Source organism: Symsagittifera roscoffensis, chromosome 3 (genome assembly GCF_963678635.1).
Source record: "Symsagittifera roscoffensis chromosome 3, txSymRosc1.1, whole genome shotgun sequence".
NCBI classification, from domain to species: domain Eukaryota; kingdom Metazoa; phylum Xenacoelomorpha; order Acoela; family Convolutidae; genus Symsagittifera; species Symsagittifera roscoffensis.
Window position 1 is genome coordinate 59,427,979 of NC_087064.1, and position 19,662 is coordinate 59,447,640.

The 19,662-nt window shown below is 35.0% G+C and overlaps 1 protein-coding gene across 1 annotated transcript; it reads left to right on the forward strand.

Moving 5' to 3' along the window:
• The first annotated feature begins 6,169 nt into the window (after window positions 1-6,169).
• Window positions 6,170-15,004, forward strand: LOC134841191 (uncharacterized). The gene is made up of 5 exons (XM_063857019.1): window positions 6,170-6,487; window positions 7,276-7,411; window positions 8,851-8,948; window positions 14,296-14,443; window positions 14,798-15,004. The coding sequence occupies exons 1-5, from the start codon at window positions 6,309-6,311 to the stop codon at window positions 14,951-14,953; spliced, it is 717 nt and encodes a 238-aa protein (XP_063713089.1). The 5' UTR covers window positions 6,170-6,308; the 3' UTR covers window positions 14,954-15,004.
• The last annotated feature ends 4,658 nt before the right edge of the window (window positions 15,005-19,662 follow it).

The window sequence follows — 19,662 nt, forward strand, 5'->3', positions numbered from 1 at the left end:
GTGAGGAGGAGGGCAGTGCAAAGTAGTGTAGTTAAAGGTTGGATTCATTCAACTATACATCATGAATGTAACGGGCGTTTTTCGTTTTAGAGTTTATTTGCCAAACTTGAAAGTCGCAACCCTTTATTTAAGTGCTGTCAGGGTTCTCTTGCAAAATTAACCCCCCGAAATACCAATACTCTTATAATTTTAGCTACGAGGTATGTCGTTTTGCAAACTAGTTTTAACCGTCAAAAACTGCTCGAAATCTTGGCATGACTTTGTTGCGGGAAAAAACTTAACACTAGCGACTAGCGAAAATTAAAGATTTAAATGCTTGAAAAAAATTGAACTGTTTGCGATTCTTTTTAGATCACCCGAATCAATCTCTAATTTTTCTAGCAGGAATGGCTTTAATGATTTTTTCTGTGAATAGCTTCGTGCGTCTTGAAAGTCATCATTTTATTTCTTCGCTTGAAGTGGTTGCTTTCCAAAACTTGGAACCTTTTGCGAATCATCTTACGTGTTTTTGATGCTTGTTATTGAATTATCCAGTCGTAATTTGTTGCTTTTAGGATTTAAAAAGAAAAGGTTTTGCAGAAAATTTATATTTCTAGCCTTAATAAATTTTAAGCTTAAATCATGATCGTTCCCTATTGCTAGTTTTCCGATAAGTTTTGTATTATGTAATTAAATTTCGGTGTTCACTCTAGCGATCAGCTTAGTGCATTATTTCGAACCCTCTTATTTCTAACTTAACTCGCAAATATAAGTCTTCATTAAAAGTGTTCACTTATATGCAATTTTCGTTGTAGCATTGGAAGTTGCATAGCATATGTTCTCTGTTTTATTTGTAGCTAGTGTTTGCTGCCTATTAAGCGTCCGTGGCTGAGTGGTTAGTGTGTAAGACTCTTAATCTCAAGGGCGCGAGTGTGAATATCAGACATAGCCCATTTTTTTTTTACTAATTCGAGGCTTATTTCTAATTTTTCTTATTGCACTATAGAGCTGCTTTTTGTTGTATTCCCGCTAGTGCCTGCGAAGCAAAGCTTCGCCTCTGTGTGACAATTGTCTGTGTGTTTTTGGTCTAAGCTGTTTGCGAAGGTTTGGAAAAGATTTCTTTGCCCCTGCGCCGGAAGATTTTTTTCCGAAGAGATGTGGGATTGTTTTCTTATCTAATATTACGATAGAAAATAATCATGTCGTTAACTCAGTCGAAAAGAATAGCTAGACATGCGAGGGTTGATTTGCGATCTTTACAATGGCGCTTCATGTTCAATTCACTCTTGTCAGAAGAGTGAGTACTGAGAATGCTTAAGCAACTCGAAATTTTTATACGCTTGCGATTATAAAGAATCAATCATTTATTAAAGGACAGCTTAAAAAATTGAATAAGATAATTTTGAATTTAACCTTAGCTCTATTGATTATTCAACATACTGATGAAATATTATGGTTGGAAAACACTCGAAAATAATTAAGTTTTTGTGGCTTCTGTGAGCGAAATGAAATCAAGGTTGATTGAAGTTTGAGAAATACGAGAAAGAAGGGAAGCTGTTACGAGAGATAGCGTGGTTCGGCGAAGTGACTTATATGTATTCATCATCTACTCACACTCCAAATGAAACATGGCCGCCAATGTTGATAGAAGTAAAAGACAAGATTCGAAGATATCTGAAGGAGAAGTTGGAGCTGAATTTCGAGTGCAATTCTCTACTTGTGAACAAATACGCTACGGGACACCAAGCAATAGGTAATTTATTGGAAGGGAATTGCACCATCCCTTAGAAAATCTTCTACCTAAAACTGAAATGGATTCACTTCTTAACATTTTGTAAGACTTTTTGATCTTACTAATTCTTCGCCAAGTTCTCATTTTGATGAAACACAAATAGCCGTCGGCGCAGTTCGGCTAGCGAAATTGAGATACCAATACTGATAAGAGCAAGCTCGGAAGCAAGTTTGAGCGGCCTAATAAAGATAGACAAAATCATATTCTTAAAAAAGTTGTCTCGCCCGTTCAAAAGAAAAAAGTCTACATCCTGCCCCATTCTTGAAAGTTGTATCGGTGGAATCCCTCATATGCGAAGGACCGAATGCGCGAAAATACAAATCAGCCAATCAGATTTCAGCAATCTAAAATTTAGAAGAAAATAAACATTTCCAGGGACTTAATATTAATATTGGCCGAATATAAAAACGGCAGAAATATGCAAAGTTTTCTAATTGTCACTGACCACCGCCGAATGGAAACAAAATTTATATTTCTAGGGTTTCGTTATGAAAGATGCACAATATTGCTTCATTGAATTCGTTTTAATTGAATGGCAGTTGATTTTTTTTAAAAATTGACTTCCGGCTAATTTTGTTTTTAGGTCCTTCGCGCATGAGAATCGCGCTTGTTGTATCCTTATCTGCGCTCATTTTTCTTGCTATTTTGTGCTTAAAGGGTGGCATTCAGATGACGAGAAATGTCTCGGAAGACAACCAGTCATTGCATCATTGTCAGTCGGAGAAACGAGAGTGTTCGAAATGAAACCCAAATCAGAAGCCAATCCAGCCAACAGTAATGGTGACAGTTCAAAAACCACAAAGATTCCGTTGCCTAGTGGATCTTTACTGATCATGATGGGAGAGACTCAAAGAGACTGGGTTCACAGAGTGCCGAGAGAGTATCACGATAGAGGCCTTAGATTCAATTTGACCTTCAGGAAGACTCATGAAGCCAATTGAATAGTTACCACAGATAAAAATAGATTATTGACACAAAATAGTCGGCTAAGTAACGCCTGTGTTTTGGCATATTTCCTATCAATTAATTTACTCGCATGTTGAATTGGAGAGATTTATCAAGACAGAAGCGAACCTATACATTCAAAAGCTTTCGATCAATGATTTTTTTTTGCTGAAATTGATTTTCGACGTCCAACTTAAGACTTATTTTTGACAAATTTTGCAGCATCTCAGCTAATAATGTATCTGATTAAATGCTGCTTATAACAAATTTTTTGGAAGGTGTTAGAAATGGGATGCTTTTTGTTTGCGCGCTGATAATACACAAACATACACACACATTTGGAACCATGTGAAGTTTACGGTTGGTTAATCAAAAACGGGCAGAAGAAAATAGCGTTGCGCTTAAAGAGGGCAGGAGTTGTAAAGGGTAAAGAGGGCAGTATCTAACCCATTGTTGATTTAAGCTACCGCTTTTTGACTAAGAAATTAGGATAAACCTGTGCATCTGTTATCTTCATTAAATTGTTCACAGAAACTGGAAGCAATCGACAAGGGGTTGAATTATCAGTTTTTTTGTTCCGAACATTTAAAAAATGGGAATGAATTTTGTATATGGGTGTGTTTTAGTTATTGTTTTCTTTTTTCCTTTCAAAATGAGGTAACACGAATAATCATCGGAATGGGCCAAGTGGTATAGCAAACTGAAGACATAAAAAAAGTTTCAAAATCTTTCAAGTTTCGAGAAAACTGTTTTAAATTTTTTTATTTCAATTCCGAGCTAATAAAGCGAGCGAGAAGGCTTACTGCAGCTTATTTATGCTTAATTTAGGCCCTGAAAACTTTCTTTAAGCAAGTAAAGTTAGTTTTTGGAGTTTCTTTAGCGCCATTTTAGGAACCAAAAACTTTGCAATTTTTTTTGAATTTATTTTTTGATTTTTCGTTTTTCTAGTCATTTTTCTAGAAAAGTTTTTGTGCAGCTTGCCTATTCTTTTGACTGTCGAGTAAGCCTACATTATAGTTTTACGTCAGATCCTTTTTTGACACCACGCAGAAAAAACTACACTAATTTGAAAAAAAAATCCTGGAAAAAAGGCTATCCTTGTTTCTGTTTAAATTTTGATTAAAAATTTCTAAATAAAATTGCTCTTCACGCTCAGTGATAGACAAAATCATATTCTTAAAAAAGTTGTCTCGCCCGTTCAAAAGAAAAAAGTCTACATCCTGCCCCATTCTTGAAAGTTGTATCGGTGGAATCCCTCATATGCGAAGGACCGAATGCGCGAAAATACAAATCAGCCAATCAGATTTCAGCAATCTAAAATTTAGAAGAAAATAAACATTTCCAGGGACTTAATATTAATATTGGCCGAATATAAAAACGGCAGAAATATGCAAAATTTTCTAATTGTCACTGACCACCGCCGAATGGAAACAAAATTTATATTTCTAGGGTTTCGTTATGAAAGATGCACAATATTGCTTCATTGAATTCGTTTTAATTGAATGGCAGTTGATTTTTTTTAAAAATTGACTTCCGGCTAATTTTGTTTTTAGGTCCTTCGCGCATGAGAATCGCGCTTGTTGTATCCTTATCTGCGCTCATTTTTCTTGCTATTTTGTGCTTAAAGGGTGGCATTCAGATGACGAGAAATGTCTCGGAAGACAACCAGTCATTGCATCATTGTCAGTCGGAGAAACGAGAGTGTTCGAAATGAAACCCAAATCAGAAGCCAATCCAGCCAACAGTAATGGTGACAGTTCAAAAACCACAAAGATTCCGTTGCCTAGTGGATCTTTACTGATCATGATGGGAGAGACTCAAAGAGACTGGGTTCACAGAGTGCCGAGAGAGTATCACGATAGAGGCCTTAGATTCAATTTGACCTTCAGGAAGACTCATGAAGCCAATTGAATAGTTACCACAGATAAAAATAGATTATTGACACAAAATAGTCGGCTAAGTAACGCCTGTGTTTTGGCATATTTCCTATCAATTAATTTACTCGCATGTTGAATTGGAGAGATTTATCAAGACAGAAGCGAACCTATACATTCAAAAGCTTTCGATCAATGATTTTTTTTTGCTGAAATTGATTTTCGACGTCCAACTTAAGACTTATTTTTGACAAATTTTGCAGCATCTCAGCTAATAATGTATCTGATTAAATGCTGCTTATAACAAATTTTTTGGAAGGTGTTAGAAATGGGATGCTTTTTGTTTGCGCGCTGATAATACACAAACATACACACACATTTGGAACCATGTGAAGTTTACGGTTGGTTAATCAAAAACGGGCAGAAGAAAATAGCGTTGCGCTTAAAGAGGGCAGGAGTTGTAAAGGGTAAAGAGGGCAGTATCTAACCCATTGTTGATTTAAGCTACCGCTTTTTGACTAAGAAATTAGGATAAACCTGTGCATCTGTTATCTTCATTAAATTGTTCACAGAAACTGGAAGCAATCGACAAGGGGTTGAATTATCAGTTTTTTTGTTCCGAACATTTAAAAAATGGGAATGAATTTTGTATATGGGTGTGTTTTAGTTATTGTTTTCTTTTTTCCTTTCAAAATGAGGTAACACGAATAATCATCGGAATGGGCCAAGTGGTATAGCAAACTGAAGACATAAAAAAAGTTTCAAAATCTTTCAAGTTTCGAGAAAACTGTTTTAAATTTTTTTATTTCAATTCCGAGCTAATAAAGCGAGCGAGAAGGCTTACTGCAGCTTATTTATGCTTAATTTAGGCCCTGAAAACTTTCTTTAAGCAAGTAAAGTTAGTTTTTGGAGTTTATTTAGCGCCATTTTAGGAACCAAAAACTTTGCAATTTTTTTTGAATTTATTTTTTGATTTTTCGTTTTTCTAGTCATTTTTCTAGAAAAGTTTTTGTGCAGCTTGCCTATTCTTTTGACTGTCGAGTAAGCCTACATTATAGTTTTACGTCAGATCCTTTTTTGACACCACGCAGAAAAAACTACACTAATTTGAAAAAAAATCCTGGAAAAAAGGCTATCCTTGTTTCTGTTTAAATTTTGATTAAAAATTTCTAAATAAAATTGCTCTTCACGCTCAGTGGAAGAAAAGCATGCTCAATTAACGATAATCAGAGAAAAAAAATGAAAGAATGTTTTTAGTAGGTTAAAAATTTTCAATTTTCACTGACCATTAAGTGCTGGAGCTCCTCTTCAAAGTCTTTAGGTTCAGCCGCGTTCATCTTTTGTTGCTAAACTTTATCCTCGATATCTGTTATAAAGCACAAAACTGCAGCTAAGTCTTAAAGTTATACAAAATTTCTACTAGTTTTGCAAGAAACTCAGATGTTAGATTGCGAGGAGTGGGGAACTGTCACGCCGAGGAATTTCCGCTCGCATATCCGCTTTTCGATATTTCATTCTCCCACGAGGGCGAAAAGATCATTCATGTTTAGCAATCAAGTTGTGTTCTTTTTTCAGGTAAAATGCACTGCCAACATGTAAAAAACGATGCTAGCCTTTTTATGAAGATTGCTTAAGATTGTGAATAAATGTACAAATAGGCTGATCTTGATTGATTTTTTTGCTACTATCTCTTCATAAAAATAACGGTTGTAAAAATAATGTTTCGAACAGTGTGCAATGATTTCGTGAAAACTGTATGCGCTAGTAACAGTGTTCTTGCTGGATTAAGACTGGCAGAAACTGTGTTGGCAGCAGGGTCGGTTCACGAAGCCTCAAAAGTGCAAGTAGGGACGTTTGCCTTGAGGAAAAAGCCATCATATTTTTGGCAGAAGGAAGCGTAAGAAAGATTTTCTTCATACATTTTCTCATAACTAAGTGAGTTTTTGCTTTTAATGATCGTGTTCTTTTACCAAATTGTTCACGCTCAACTTAAAGTTTTTGTTTTGTCAGTTTGACAATAAGGGATCCCGTTTCAAGTCAAATTTACAGGCGAAGATACATTACGTTCTCCAAAAACTAAAGTAAAGACGGTGCGAAAGTCATTTCTACTTAGGTTCAAAAGCATATGGAGTCCTATCAACTCACAGCGGTAATGCAAAATACATATTGAGCCGGTTTTCTCCGATAAATTGCTCATAAGATTTTCCTGAAGCTGACCGAAAAATCTTAAATCTTAGAAAAAGTCATTATTTTTTTTGGACATTTTAAATAAATTTCGAACATCTGATGAGAAAATAAATTTAATGTAATTAGAAAATTCAAAGAATTCATGATGATCCCGTCAAATTTGACTCCTCAATAAAAACAGTGCTTGCCAAAAAATACTTGCCTGAATAGACATAATCAATGTAACGGTATTCATTGTCAATTGGAAGTCCGTGAAAAGCCCTTTGTTTTTATCGCGTACCTTGTTTAGTCTAGTATTTTGTTTCACCTTTCGGCTTTGGGTTTTACGTTTCGGCGTCTGAAAGCAGAAAGCGTTTTTCCCTGTATTGGCTACTTACTTTTCAAACATCTGCTGCGTTTTTGCTCCTGCGTGCGAAGTACAGGTTTGCCTCTGGAATTTTGGTTGTCGACTTTCATTTAAAAAAATTTCACTACAAAAATATTTGTTTGCGTTAACAGGCACGATGTAATGCTTCCAATAGTAGCAAAGCTAGATCCCAATATTGCATCAAAAGAGCTGCTTCTTCTGGAAGACTTCAACAAGGAAACAGACCTGTCTGAGGATAACAAGTTCAACATATCAGCTCTGAAACAGGTAAGAATATGTCTTCAACCGTTGAAAGATGTAATGCTTATGTGCTTGTTTGATTGCTTCTATGTTCTTTTCCGAATGATCGAGCTAATTTGCTGCAAACGATAGCTGGAAACAGTTGTTTCGAAAACATAGCGCTGCATTTCCCGGGAAAGTATTCACGCTTCAATTCTGGGGAAAAGTATTTAAGCTTCCGATAAGCAAGCGTTATCAAACCAGAATATAGACATTTTCGGGTTAACAACTTGTTTAACAGAATCTCTTATATCTTGGTTCATGATGATTTCAAATTTCTATGCGTTTCCGGTCAACTTAGCCTGGAGATAACGAATATGTCTGGGTTGGCAAAGACTCTGGGTTCGAATCAGACCAGGACCTGTTTTTTTCTCATAAGGAAAATAATCTGTTTCAAATACAATTTTCTGCCAATTATTTGTCTGCTTATCTGTTGTCGGCTTAGTTGTCACTTCTTGGAATCGTTTTTTTTGCTGCGCGCATTTTTCTTCAATGTTGCTTTTAGTGTTTGATTTACTCCTACAATTTGTAGTTTTACTTTCCTTGGCTTCGTATTTCTTCTGTTTTTTTTTGTTTCACTAAAAAAATTCCCCGGCCCAAATTATTTCGGCCTACTTTTTATCGTCTTAATGACCTAATTTTGGTAGTTTCAAGGGAAACACAGTCTTAACTTTCCCCTCCGCACTTATCACTTTGGTTGTAGTTTTAACAATCGGTTTGTTGAAATTTCATTTTTTTTCGTACTGGAAAATGTTTTCAGTTTTTGCTAAAATTTTAGTTTTTCTCAGAAATGTCTTTTGATTTTTAAAAAAGGGGTACCTTTTGAAAGACCTCCTGTATGTCTGCATACTCCCCTAGATTCTTTTTTTTACCTGACGGCTATGTCTACAGCATTCGAAAAAGTCTGTGGAGGAGTGTTTGACCAGTGTTTTTTTTGATTTCTCGGAAACTATTCCTCTCTAATCAGAGTTAAACTCAAAAAAACTCCTACCATATCAAAAACTAACCTGCCATATCTAAGATTTTGGGTTCAATTCCAAGAACATGTTGCGGGAAGCTCCTTTGTTTATGCAATTATGCCCAAATTTTTCTGACATCAAAAGTCATGGCATTCGGAAAAGCAAATTTTTTTGATATTTTGACCGTTTTTTTGAAAGTTTTTGACTTTTCTCGAAAACTACCCTCTTGAATCTGAGATTTTGGGTTCAATAGAAATTCTAGGTTGTGTGAATCTCTTCTGTATAAGCGTTGTTTTTTCTCGCGATGATGGAGAAACGCTGGTATATTGGTACTCAAAATGCAGACTGTAGAAAATTTTTAAGTTGATCGCCCAAAAAGAAATATCATGATGTAGAAACAAAGGAAACCTTTGATGGATGAACTAGTTATTGAACGGGTGCGCTCTGTAAATATGTTTCTGGTTTTAGATAGGTGTCGGCGTGGGCATGAAATACGACTACAAAATGTCAGCTGACCTGGGCCAGATTAATCGAATTGACCTCAATAGAAAAGCTCTGCTAGATAAGTAAGTATATAAAAGATTAGGGTATTGCAATCGGGTACTAGACTTTTTCCCTAAAAAATTTTGTTCACAAGACTCATATAGACTCATTTTCTGGAAGCCTCTGTTAGCAACAAATCTATCACAATAGACAAACTTTGTGCATGGTAGCATTTTAAATATCTGCATTTTTCGAAATTTTAAAAATCTGCCCTTCCGGAAGCTTATGTTACTTTCTATTGTCGTCGCATGTTTTTGTTAAAAACAATTAGTCTTTTTCATTTTGATAGATCTAGTGTTTTTGACATTTTCAATTTGTCGATTTTTTTTGCTACTAAGCGTCTTACGTGTTTGTATCGCAAATGGTGCGAAGCTCAGATTCGCCTCTGTACAATATTTCTAGCCTCAGTAATCGGACATTGTACTTTTTTTAATTTGGCGCTTAGCAAGCATTATCGAATTAGAATGAAGATTTTTTAGCATTAACAACTAGCTTAACAAACTCCTTTGAGTCATTGAGAGCAGCAGAAGATCAATTTTCTACATAAGTGAAGCAAGAGTAGATACATCTCTTCTCTTGAAAACTTTTCGTGCATAAGCGACTTCGCCTCGTTTTTTTTGCAGAAATTAGACATGACCTTTTGTGAAACTTTCACCGTTTTTGTGATTTTTTTTGCTCAAAAAATACCCTGCCATACTTGAGATTAAGATTTCAATCAAATGGAGAGACTGTGGGTGTTTTCGTCGAAATCGTTCAATGTTAGTCTACGATCTAATTTTTATTGAACGTTTTGGTCTCAAAAATGGCCACTTTATTGATAATGTGACCGATTTTGTGAAACTTGTTCTCAAAAAATACCCTGCCATGGTTGAGATAAAGATTTCAATCGAAACGACCAATTTTTGGATTTTTGTTGTGTTCTTCCATTGTCAGTCGATTTTTTCATTCATTAGCGGCTACGACAAATTTTTATAGAAAAAAGTTTTGACCTTGAAAATGGCCACTTTTTGACATTTTGACCTTTTTTTTTATGAAACTTCACTTTTCTTCGAAACTGCCTTCCAAAATCTGGGATGAAGCGTTCAAATGAAAAAAAACTGTGGGTTCTTCTGCGCATAAGTGTTTACTTTCAATTTTTGTAGTGAAATCGTAAAAAATTGGCATTGGAGATGACATTTTGACTTTTTAGTCGTTTTTTTTTTTAGTTTTTAGTCGCTTTTAAGAGTCGATGAACGTAATTTTTTCGTTTCTATGGTAACGTCTATGCTTCAAAAATAACTAAAAGTGAATGCAATCATATAATTGCTTTTGTTAATGCCCTTAGGTATTTGTGCACTTTTTGATTCCAATTCAAGTCCATTTGCTAAAAGGTAGGCAAGTTTCGTTCTTCCTTGCAAAAAGAGGAAATGGCATGGAAAATCCATGATCGAATTCTTGTTTCAAAATTGTGGAATTTAGTTTTCAGATTTCCTGATGGAATAAACTTTTTGCCTTTTGATCCAGAGATTTTTCAAAAAAGTTTTAATCATGAAATGTTCAAAGAGCTGTAAAGCCATAATGCTAGAAGCTTTATTCTTCGAAATTATAAATTTGAAGTTTTTTTTGGAAAAAAATAGGTGCCCTTTTGTTCGTTAAGTTTTCCCAACTTTCTGTTGTCTGTTTTGAAATTTTTTGTTTTTCCAATAGGATTGTTTTGTCTGGGGCAGCAGTGAAACCATATTTGAGTTTTTTCTTTTTGGCATGAAGTTTTACTTCTTTGTCTTGATCACTTTGCTCATGAAACACAACAAGAAGCAAAAGAAACTTCATGCCAAAATATATTAAAACACTGCCTACGGACAGTTTAAAAAAGTCAATAAATAATGAACACAACGAAACAGAAAAGAAAAACTGACTTGTGTTTGTTTAAAACATGAAGTTGTTTATTTCAAAATGAAAAATATTTGACTGTACAGCTCTTTGAACAATTGCTTATTGACACTTCTTTGATGAAATTAACTCTAGTTGAGGAAGCTGGATCAAAAGGTAGTGTTTTTTTTCCATCTGGAAATCTGAAAAGTAATTCGTAGACTCTGTCTTTTATACTTTGCACATAACAACAAGGAAAAAAGTAACTACCAGTGTAGATAAAATTTTTAACGCCCTACAGGAGATTTTTCAGGCGCCCATTTCGACAAATTTGTGGGTTATTCCTTGCTCGCAATAAAAACGGCTTTTTGTTTTAATTTTGCGTCTTGTATAAATCAACGTCATTTTAAAATTAATTTCACGTTGAACTGAACCACCTTCGAAACTGGCGTTTTTATAGCTTCAAAACAGGTCGTATGAGCTTTCAAGTTACATTTTTGTCTTTCGTCATTTTCTCCGCCAGCAATCAATTCTTCTTTGTGCATGGAGTGTTGTGAGGCCTTGTTACAAAATATCCATATTAAATTCATCATTTTTCTTCGCTCTCCCATTATCTCTCACTACATTGTACCTATGTATGATTTCATTGTTATGATAAAATGTATCAAACAGGTGTGAGACTCCTATTTCAGAGGATCGATTTTCAAGACTTATTTCTATCTTCCTTGTTTTCCTTATCTCTCTCTGCTTTTAATTTTTTCGAGCTGCATTTTGACGTTTTTGTGCATGTGTTTGTAAAGAGTGATTTGCTTCTGTATTTTTGTCAAATGTAAATTAACTTTCGACTTTTTCTTTTTTTTCGCCTATTAATTTTTTCGATTTGAAGTTTTTGGCTTAAATGGTTTCGATTATTGATGTCATATCTGCTTAGTTGCCTCGTTGTGTCAACTTAGTTAGTGCTTGTTACATTTTATTTTTTTTCAGCTCCTTACTAACTTTGGATACGGCTTAAGTTTTTTGAATTTATCCGATTTTTTTGCACCTTAGCGGCTTTCGTGTTTTGTAGCGAAGCTCAGCTAAACCTCTGTGTTGAATATTTGGAGCCTTAAGAATTGGACATTGTACATTTTTACACTGGAGATTACCAATTCTGATTAAATCGGAATAAAGCTTTTTTAGGATTTCACACTAGTTGGACAAAATTACTTGAATCATTGAGGGTAGCAGAATATCTGTCTACAGGTATTTTGTGAGCATGCCTGTATTTTTTCAATCGTCGTTCTATTCAATTTTCTACGCATCCAGCAAGAGTAGATACATCCAAAGAACATCTTAAGGGAATTTTCTTTGCATTACCGGCTAAGTCCTGTTTTTGCAGACAATTAGCCGCGACCTTTGGAAAATGCCATTTTTTGTCGTTTTGACTGTTTTTGTGAAACCTTTTTCTCAAAAACGCCCTGCCATATTAAAGATTAAGATGTTTTTCGAAATCTTTTTTTCATAAGCGGCTACGCCCTTACGTCCTGGTTTTTATAGAAAATAGTTTTGGCCTCAAAAATGTCCATTTTTTGACATTTTGAAAGCTTTGTGAAACTTCAATTTCCTTTAAAGCTACTCTCCAAAATTTGGGATGAAGGGTTTAAGTGAAAAATCAGAAAATGGGGATTGTTTTCTCTCGGATTTAGTACTGAAACCGTTACAAATTGGTATTGGAAATGACAAAGTATCAAAAAGGTAGTTTTTGATTTTTTAGTCGTTTTTAAGAGTCGATGAACGTGGTTCAGACTTTTATATAGGTCGTGATTTTTTTTTAGTTTTTTTTCTCGAAAAGTCTTACAATGCTCTCTTAACTACAGAAAGTGCATGCATACATATAAATGCTTTTATGAGTGCCCTTAGGTAAATTTTCAGTCCAATTCAAGTCCATTTGCGTAAGGGCAAGCGAAATTAGCTTTCAATTACGAAAGCGGAAATGACATGTAAAGTCATGATGGAATTCTACTTTCGAAAATAGAATTCAATTTTCGTATTTCCCGGCTGTGTTAACACTTTACCTTTTAATCCAGTTTTCTCGAACAGAGATTTTTTTATCAAAAAAGTATCAATCATGAATTTATTCAAGAGCTGTAAACCCATATATTTTTTTACTTTGAAATGGTAAAATTGTCTGTGGGCTGTTTTGGATTTTTTTTATCTTTCCAAATGAATTGTTTTGTCGGGCGTTACTGTTAAACAATTTTTGAAAGTTTTTTTTCTCACCTTTTGGCATGAAGTCTCAATCCTTTGTCTCGCGTACTTTGATCACGAAACACAAAGAGAAACAAAGGAGTAAATCTGCATGCCAAAATGTATTAAAACACAGCCAACAGGCACTTGTAAAAAGTCAATCAACAATGAACGCAACGAAACAGAAACAAAAAACGGCCTTTTTTCTAAAATATAAGAATATTTGGTTTTACAGCTGTTTAATAAAAATAACACTGTTACAGAAAGCTGATTTAAAAGGTAAAGTGTTGATTCCGCCAGTAGATCTGAAGAATTATTAGTAGACACTGTCTTGCGTACTTTGATTGTAAAAGACGAAGAAAAACAGTTTTTACGAGTGTAATTAAGTTATGTTATACCGTACAGGAGAATATTTAGGTACCTATTTCGACGAAACTGGGGTTATAACCTAGCTCGCAGCAATAATGTTTTTCAAGGCTGCGTTTTACATAAATCAACGTCATTTTAAAATTTGAAAGCTGGCAACTCTTAAGACATTTGATTAGTAAAAAGTTAACACAGCTGATGTATTTTTATTTCATCAAATGAACCGAAAAAAGTTATTTGTTTCAAACAGCAGTACAATGATAAACAGCTCGATGTCAGAATTTTCCAACTCAATGTATCTCAACTAAATTTTTTTTTGAAATGCATAATTTATACATAATTTGGCTTTATGCTTTCCAATTTATTACATCCTAAATTGTGTCTTTTTGTATTTAGTACCACTTTTGCCGTATAGAATTGGCAATATATTAGCATATGTAGCTTGGTTATTAGCGGCTAGTTTTTAAGGAATTTAAGCATCCGCGGCTGAGTGGTTAGTGCGTGAGACTCAAAGTTGCAAGGTCGCAGTTTTGAATCCTACACGTTGCCGAGCTTTTGCTAATTCGAGGCTTTTTTCTACTTTTTTAAATTTCATTTGATAGAGCTGCTTTTTGGTCGTGTTCTCGCAATTATTTGCAAAGCGCAGCTTCGCCTCTGTGTAAATTTTGTTTTTCAGTACTTATTTAACACTGGCAATGGTGTTTTTCAGCATCTTTCCGCAAATTGAACTGTATCCGACCCAAATGTAATTATTTAGGAAGATGTTTGTTTTTTCATATTAAATATCAATTCTGTTGTTTTCGTCCTTTTTTTTGGCTGACTGCCGTTTTTTTGTTGTATCGCAAGTAGTGCCAAATATCAAAAATAACGTTTCAGAAATAACATCAAAAATAACTAACATCTAAAATAACGGTGATGCCGACGTTTCAGGCAAATTCCAAAGGCAGTAATTGATGAAATGAAGAAAAACCCTGGTTACAGTTTAGCTCTGGTAACAAGTGTGTTTCTGGTTCTCAATTCCTCTATCATCCGACTAGCCAAGGATGTAAAGGTCACGGACAAAGTCGAATTTTCAAAGGTACTGAAGCTTTCAGATTGGGTTTTCTATTAAAATATGATGTAGATGATGATTCTAGTCAAAGGCAATTAGTTTTATTCCTTCTGCATTTTGTTTTCAAAGTCTTTTTCATAATTAATAAATATAGTGTTTAAAATTTGTTGATAATTTTTTGCCGGCAGAAGAATCCATTTTGGATAGCAATTGGAGTTGCACCTTTCAAAGAAAGACTTTGGCGCCAATATACCTAATTTTTTTTAATTTTGGACAGGTTATTGCTATCTTTTTAAATAAAGTTAACATGTTCATGATTGCAAGGGAGGGTAGGAACATAAATTCTAGGTTCGTTCAATCTGAACCCTCGATTTGTTGTAGTTGGCAGACGAAAGTGACGGGAATGCGGTGAACAACGAAAGACTAAACAGCATGAAGATGGCTCCTCGTCAGATCATAGCCTACGCTGTACAAGACTGCCTAGTAGACCGATCGACAAAATCGTTTTCATTGATTGAACATCATGAAGTGGATTAATTCTATAAAATTATGACGCTTTTGTATTTGAATTCTATTTGATCTTTGCTGTTTTGATAGCTATCCGGGCAGAGCTGTTCGACTCGTGATTCAGCCGAAACGGTCGAACGGTGTCGGCTTTTCGACCAATAATTGAGATGGTCGGGCGAAGGCTTTATTCGATCTAAGTCGAATCATGGGCGAAACAGTCTCGAAGTCGTCGTCATTTCGCTCTTTGATAATTGCAGTAGGCTTCTTGAAGATCGTGACCAAACGCAGATGCCACACATTTATTTTAGTCTCGTATAAACTCTAGTTCTCCCAATGGAAACTGTGGCGAACTTTTTGTGCTTTCATTTGGAACAGTTTCATCAAACCAAGTTCCAACGAGTCTGTTTGGATTCTCGAACCCATACGCATGTGAGGTAACAAGATTAATAAATTTTCCAAACTTCTAATTTTTTTTCAGTTTGAACTAGAAAAGATTTCGTTTTTTAGCCGACGTTACTCATGGAATCAAATACTTGCGTTTTTTTCGATACTTTGTGATAGTTTGTGAATTTGTTTGTTTTTGAGGGTTTCTTCTATCTCATTTGGCAAAGAAACCAGTGTTGCTTTTTGGTTTTTGACCGCTATTTCAAAACAAAGTTTGTTGTTTGCCTATTGTGCGAAAAAGTTTCATCTTGATTCGGCTACTTCAGTTGAGCTGTCCCATATAGGTCCTCTGGATAGTTTTCTAGCACGTCTCTAAGAGAAGTCACTAATTGTCTCTCTTCAAGTTTTGTTGTTTTTAGCGTTGGTTGTTCATTGAATCAAACATTAGCGCTTTTTTCTTCTGAGCTAATTGACTACTGGTCGATAATTAGTGAATTTTTTTTTTTGGATTTCGTCTGTCTCATTTGGTGAGAATAAAAAACCAGTGCTCGTTTCTGGATTTTAATAGCTATTTCGAAATAGAACTTGTTTTTTATGCCCATCAGGCGAAAAAATTTCATCTTGAATAGGCTACTTTTGCTGACATGACCAGGTAGTTGCTATGAATAAGACTAATATATCCCCAAGAGGAGTCACTAATTGTCTCTCCTGAGGTTTCGGTTTTTAAGCGTACCTTGTTTGTGTAATCAAACAGTTGGGTTTTTCTGCGGTTTGAATGAACTGATGATGTTTAAATAATTGCCTTTTGTTGATGATGTTCAGTACGGCTTCACGAGGGGGCAGTACAACAGTGCCGAAGTACAACAGTGCCGAAAATGAAAACTTTGTTCAACAATCCCGAAAATGCAAACTTTGTTCAACAGTGCCAAAAATTTGAATAAATTTCAACATATTAAGTGCGGCAATCAAAAATTAAACAGCGATTGTTTACAATCTTAAGTAAAACTTTTAGATTTTGAGCGAGAAAATTTGCAACTTAGACGTTTTGGCGCCAAAATAATTGTTTAATTTGCAATTGCAGACATATTGGCGCCAAAATTGGCGTGATTTTCTTTGATAATTAGCGTCAGTAATTTCCCGCTCTTTAGAAAATGCGTATTAATTATTCTGAAATTTTCCCGCCTTTTTCGGCACTGTTGTACTTCGGCACTGTTGAACGCCCCCCTTCGTGGGCAGTCTTCATTTATTTATCCAAAAGCATGCGGGTGATAAAAAGCTTGAAGCTCCTATTTGTACAGGCTTCAAGGCTTTAAATTATCACATGCTCTCTCGATCTCCACTGCTGACCTAGTACGACTCATTTGACTTGCATGAATGATTCGCAAAACGAGCAACATCAAGAATGAGCTGCCGGTCTGTCATTAGAGAAAAGTTTTCGACCAGACGGTTTTATGCTAGCTAAGCTATTTGGCTGATGTTGTGGAAAACCGCTCCAGTTTTTTTAAAAAGATGTTAGGAGCAGTTGGCCAAACGAACACCAACGAAACTATTCCGTTCAATTAAAGTTTTCGTCTAACTCAATTGGCGACCATGAAGAAACAAACCTTCGTCTTCGGATTTCAACCGATTTCTCGTTGCAGAAAATCTCATTTGGTGAACATAAATAAACCAGAGTGCGTTTTTCGTTTTGATCGCTATTTCAAAACCTTATTGGTTATCTGTTCATCATGAGAAATCTTTTTTCTTGAATCAAGGACTTCTGTTGATATGTTTCATAGGAAGTTCCTATGAACAAACCTCTAAACAAAATCTTGTATTCATTAATAGTCTGCCCTGAGGTTTTTCAGCATATCCTATTCTTGAAACAAAACGGTCCTGGTTGACTACTGTACGATGGTTCATTGAGGGCCACTACCAGAAGATTGAAGTTTTTTGTCTCCGCATCGATGATGATCAGTGCGACTAAACATGCGGTCTTATGTTTTTATCCAAACACATGCGGTCGATGAAAAGCTTGAAACTCCTCCTATCTGTACAGGTTTTAGGGCTTTTAAACGAACAAAACTGCGCCCTCGGTCTTCATGGTGTAGTAGGACTTATTGGACTTGAACGAATGATTCTCAAAACGGGCAACACCAAGCTTAAGCATGTGGCCTGACAACGGATAATTATTCGTCCAGACGGTGTTATGGTTTTTAGCGAGTAAACTTTATGTGTGGAACATCTCATCAGTTTTTTCGTAACTTTTGGAGCGGATGACGATACGAACATTATCGAAACTATCCTGTTCTTGTGAGGCCAAGTCAATGAGTAATCGTAGAAATCTTTGATGTTATTGTACAGTTAAGCGTTTGGCTGTTTTCAACGTGGAAAAACGTTTCGACTGATGCGTTTTTCTGCCGAAAATTATTTGATCGAGAATATATTATATATTTAAATGTGGGCTTCACTATCTTGCCATATTTAAGCTTTTTCAACGTATTATTTTTGCATGTTTAACGAATGAATTTCTGCACGTTTAAGCTCTATCGTATATTGCAATGGTTAAGGATTTTCCAGTTTGATTTTAGTGGTTATTTCACCGATTTTAAAATAAGCAGCCCAATAATGGGATGCTCTCCGGATTCCCCAATTGGTTGCGAATTTGGCCTCCAATTTTGAATGCCAAAATCTTTTTAGTTAACGAGATAAGACGATTTTTGGTGATTTTTTCAAAAATTTTCAGAAAACTCAAATTACAAAGTAGTTTACGAAACTTCAAGATCCAAGCAGTGTAGTTGGGCACTGTGAGAGTACTATCAAGGATTGCGAATCTTGCCCCCAAATATGACCGCTCAAATCCGTGTAGTATTCGAGATATGACGTTTTTTTGTGATTTTTTCAAAAAATTTTAGAAAAATTAAATTAGTTATTTTTCAGTTTGAAATTCCCAACCCTGTAGTTGGGTGCTGTCAGGATTCTCTAAAGAGCTCCAAATCTTGCCTCTAAATATGTCTGTTCAAATCCGTGTAGTTTCGAGATATGACGTTTTTTAAGATTTTTTCAAAAATTTCAGAAAATTTAATTTTTTATTTCAAATTATGAAATTCCAAGCCCTGTAGTTGGGTGCTGTAAGGGTACTCTAAGGAATTGCAAATATTGCCTCCAAATATGATTGTTCAAATCCTTATACTTTCGAGATATAACGTTTTTTGTGATTTTTCAAAAAATTTTTAGAAAAATTAAATTAGTTTTTTTTCAGTTTGAAATTGCCAACCCTGTAGTTGGGTGCTGTCAGAATTCTCTAAAGAGCTCCAAATCTTGCCTCCAAATATGTCTGTTCAAATCCGTGTAGTTTTCAAGATGAAGTTTTTTGTGATTTTTTTTTCAAAATTTTCAGATAACTCAAATTAATTTTGTATAAAAAATTTGTTTAAATTTGTTGGGAAAAATCTGAAATTCCTAATCCTGTAGTTCGGTCCTTTCAGATTACTCTCAAGGATTTCGAATCTTGCATCCAAATATTAGTGCTCGAATCCTTGTAGTTTTCGAGAAATGAAGTTTTTGTTGATTTTTTCAAAAAATTTTCAGAAAACTTAAATTAATTTTGTATTAAAAATTTGTTTAAATTTGTTGGGAAAAATCTGAAATTCCTAATCCTGTAGTTCGGTCCTTTCAGATTACTCTCAAGGATTTCGAATCTTGCCTCCAAATATTAGTGCTCGAATCCTTGTAGTTTTCGAGAAATGAAGTTTTTCTTGATTTTTTCAAAAATTTTTCAGAAAACTTAAATTTGAAATTCTGAACCCTGTAGTTGGGTCCTTTCAGAGTACTCTCAAGGGTTGTAAGTCTTGCCTTCAAATATGACTGTTCAAATCCTTATAGTTTTTGAGATATGACGCTTTTTGTGGGTTTTTTTTTTGAAATTCAGAAAGCTTAAATAATGAATTTTTTTTTCGTATTTTAAAATTCCTAACTTTGTAGCTAAGTGCTGTCAGGGTACCCTCAGGATTTACAAATCTTTTTACATGCGACTGCTCAATTGCTTTTGATTTCCGTGATGTGACGTTTTATTATTTTTCAAATTTCTCAAAGAACTTATCTAGAAAGAAGTTCACAAAATTTGAAACTACCAACTTGATGAAGACACAACCTTATTGCCAGCGTACACCCAGGCGTCTCAAATCTTTTCAGCGTACACCCAGGCGTCTCAAATCTTGTCAGCGTACAGCCAGGCGTCTCTAAACATGAATGCTCAAATCCTTTTAGTGTCCAAGATAAGTTTTTTAATATATTTTTTTCGGGAAACTCACGAAAAAAAATTCACGAAATTTGAACTTTTTAGCTCTATAGTAGGGTGCTCTCAGGGAACTCAG

Coding starts and splice junctions, on each gene's coding strand:
- LOC134841191 (XM_063857019.1), top strand. CDS start 6,309: ATGTTTCGAACAGTGTGCAATGATTTCGTGAAAACTGTATGCGCTAGT. Junction 6,488..7,275: donor TATTTTTGGCAGAAGGAAGC/GTAAGAAAGATT, acceptor TTGCGTTAACAG/GCACGATGTAATGCTTCCAA. Junction 8,949..14,295: donor AGAAAAGCTCTGCTAGATAA/GTAAGTATATAA, acceptor CCGACGTTTCAG/GCAAATTCCAAAGGCAGTAA.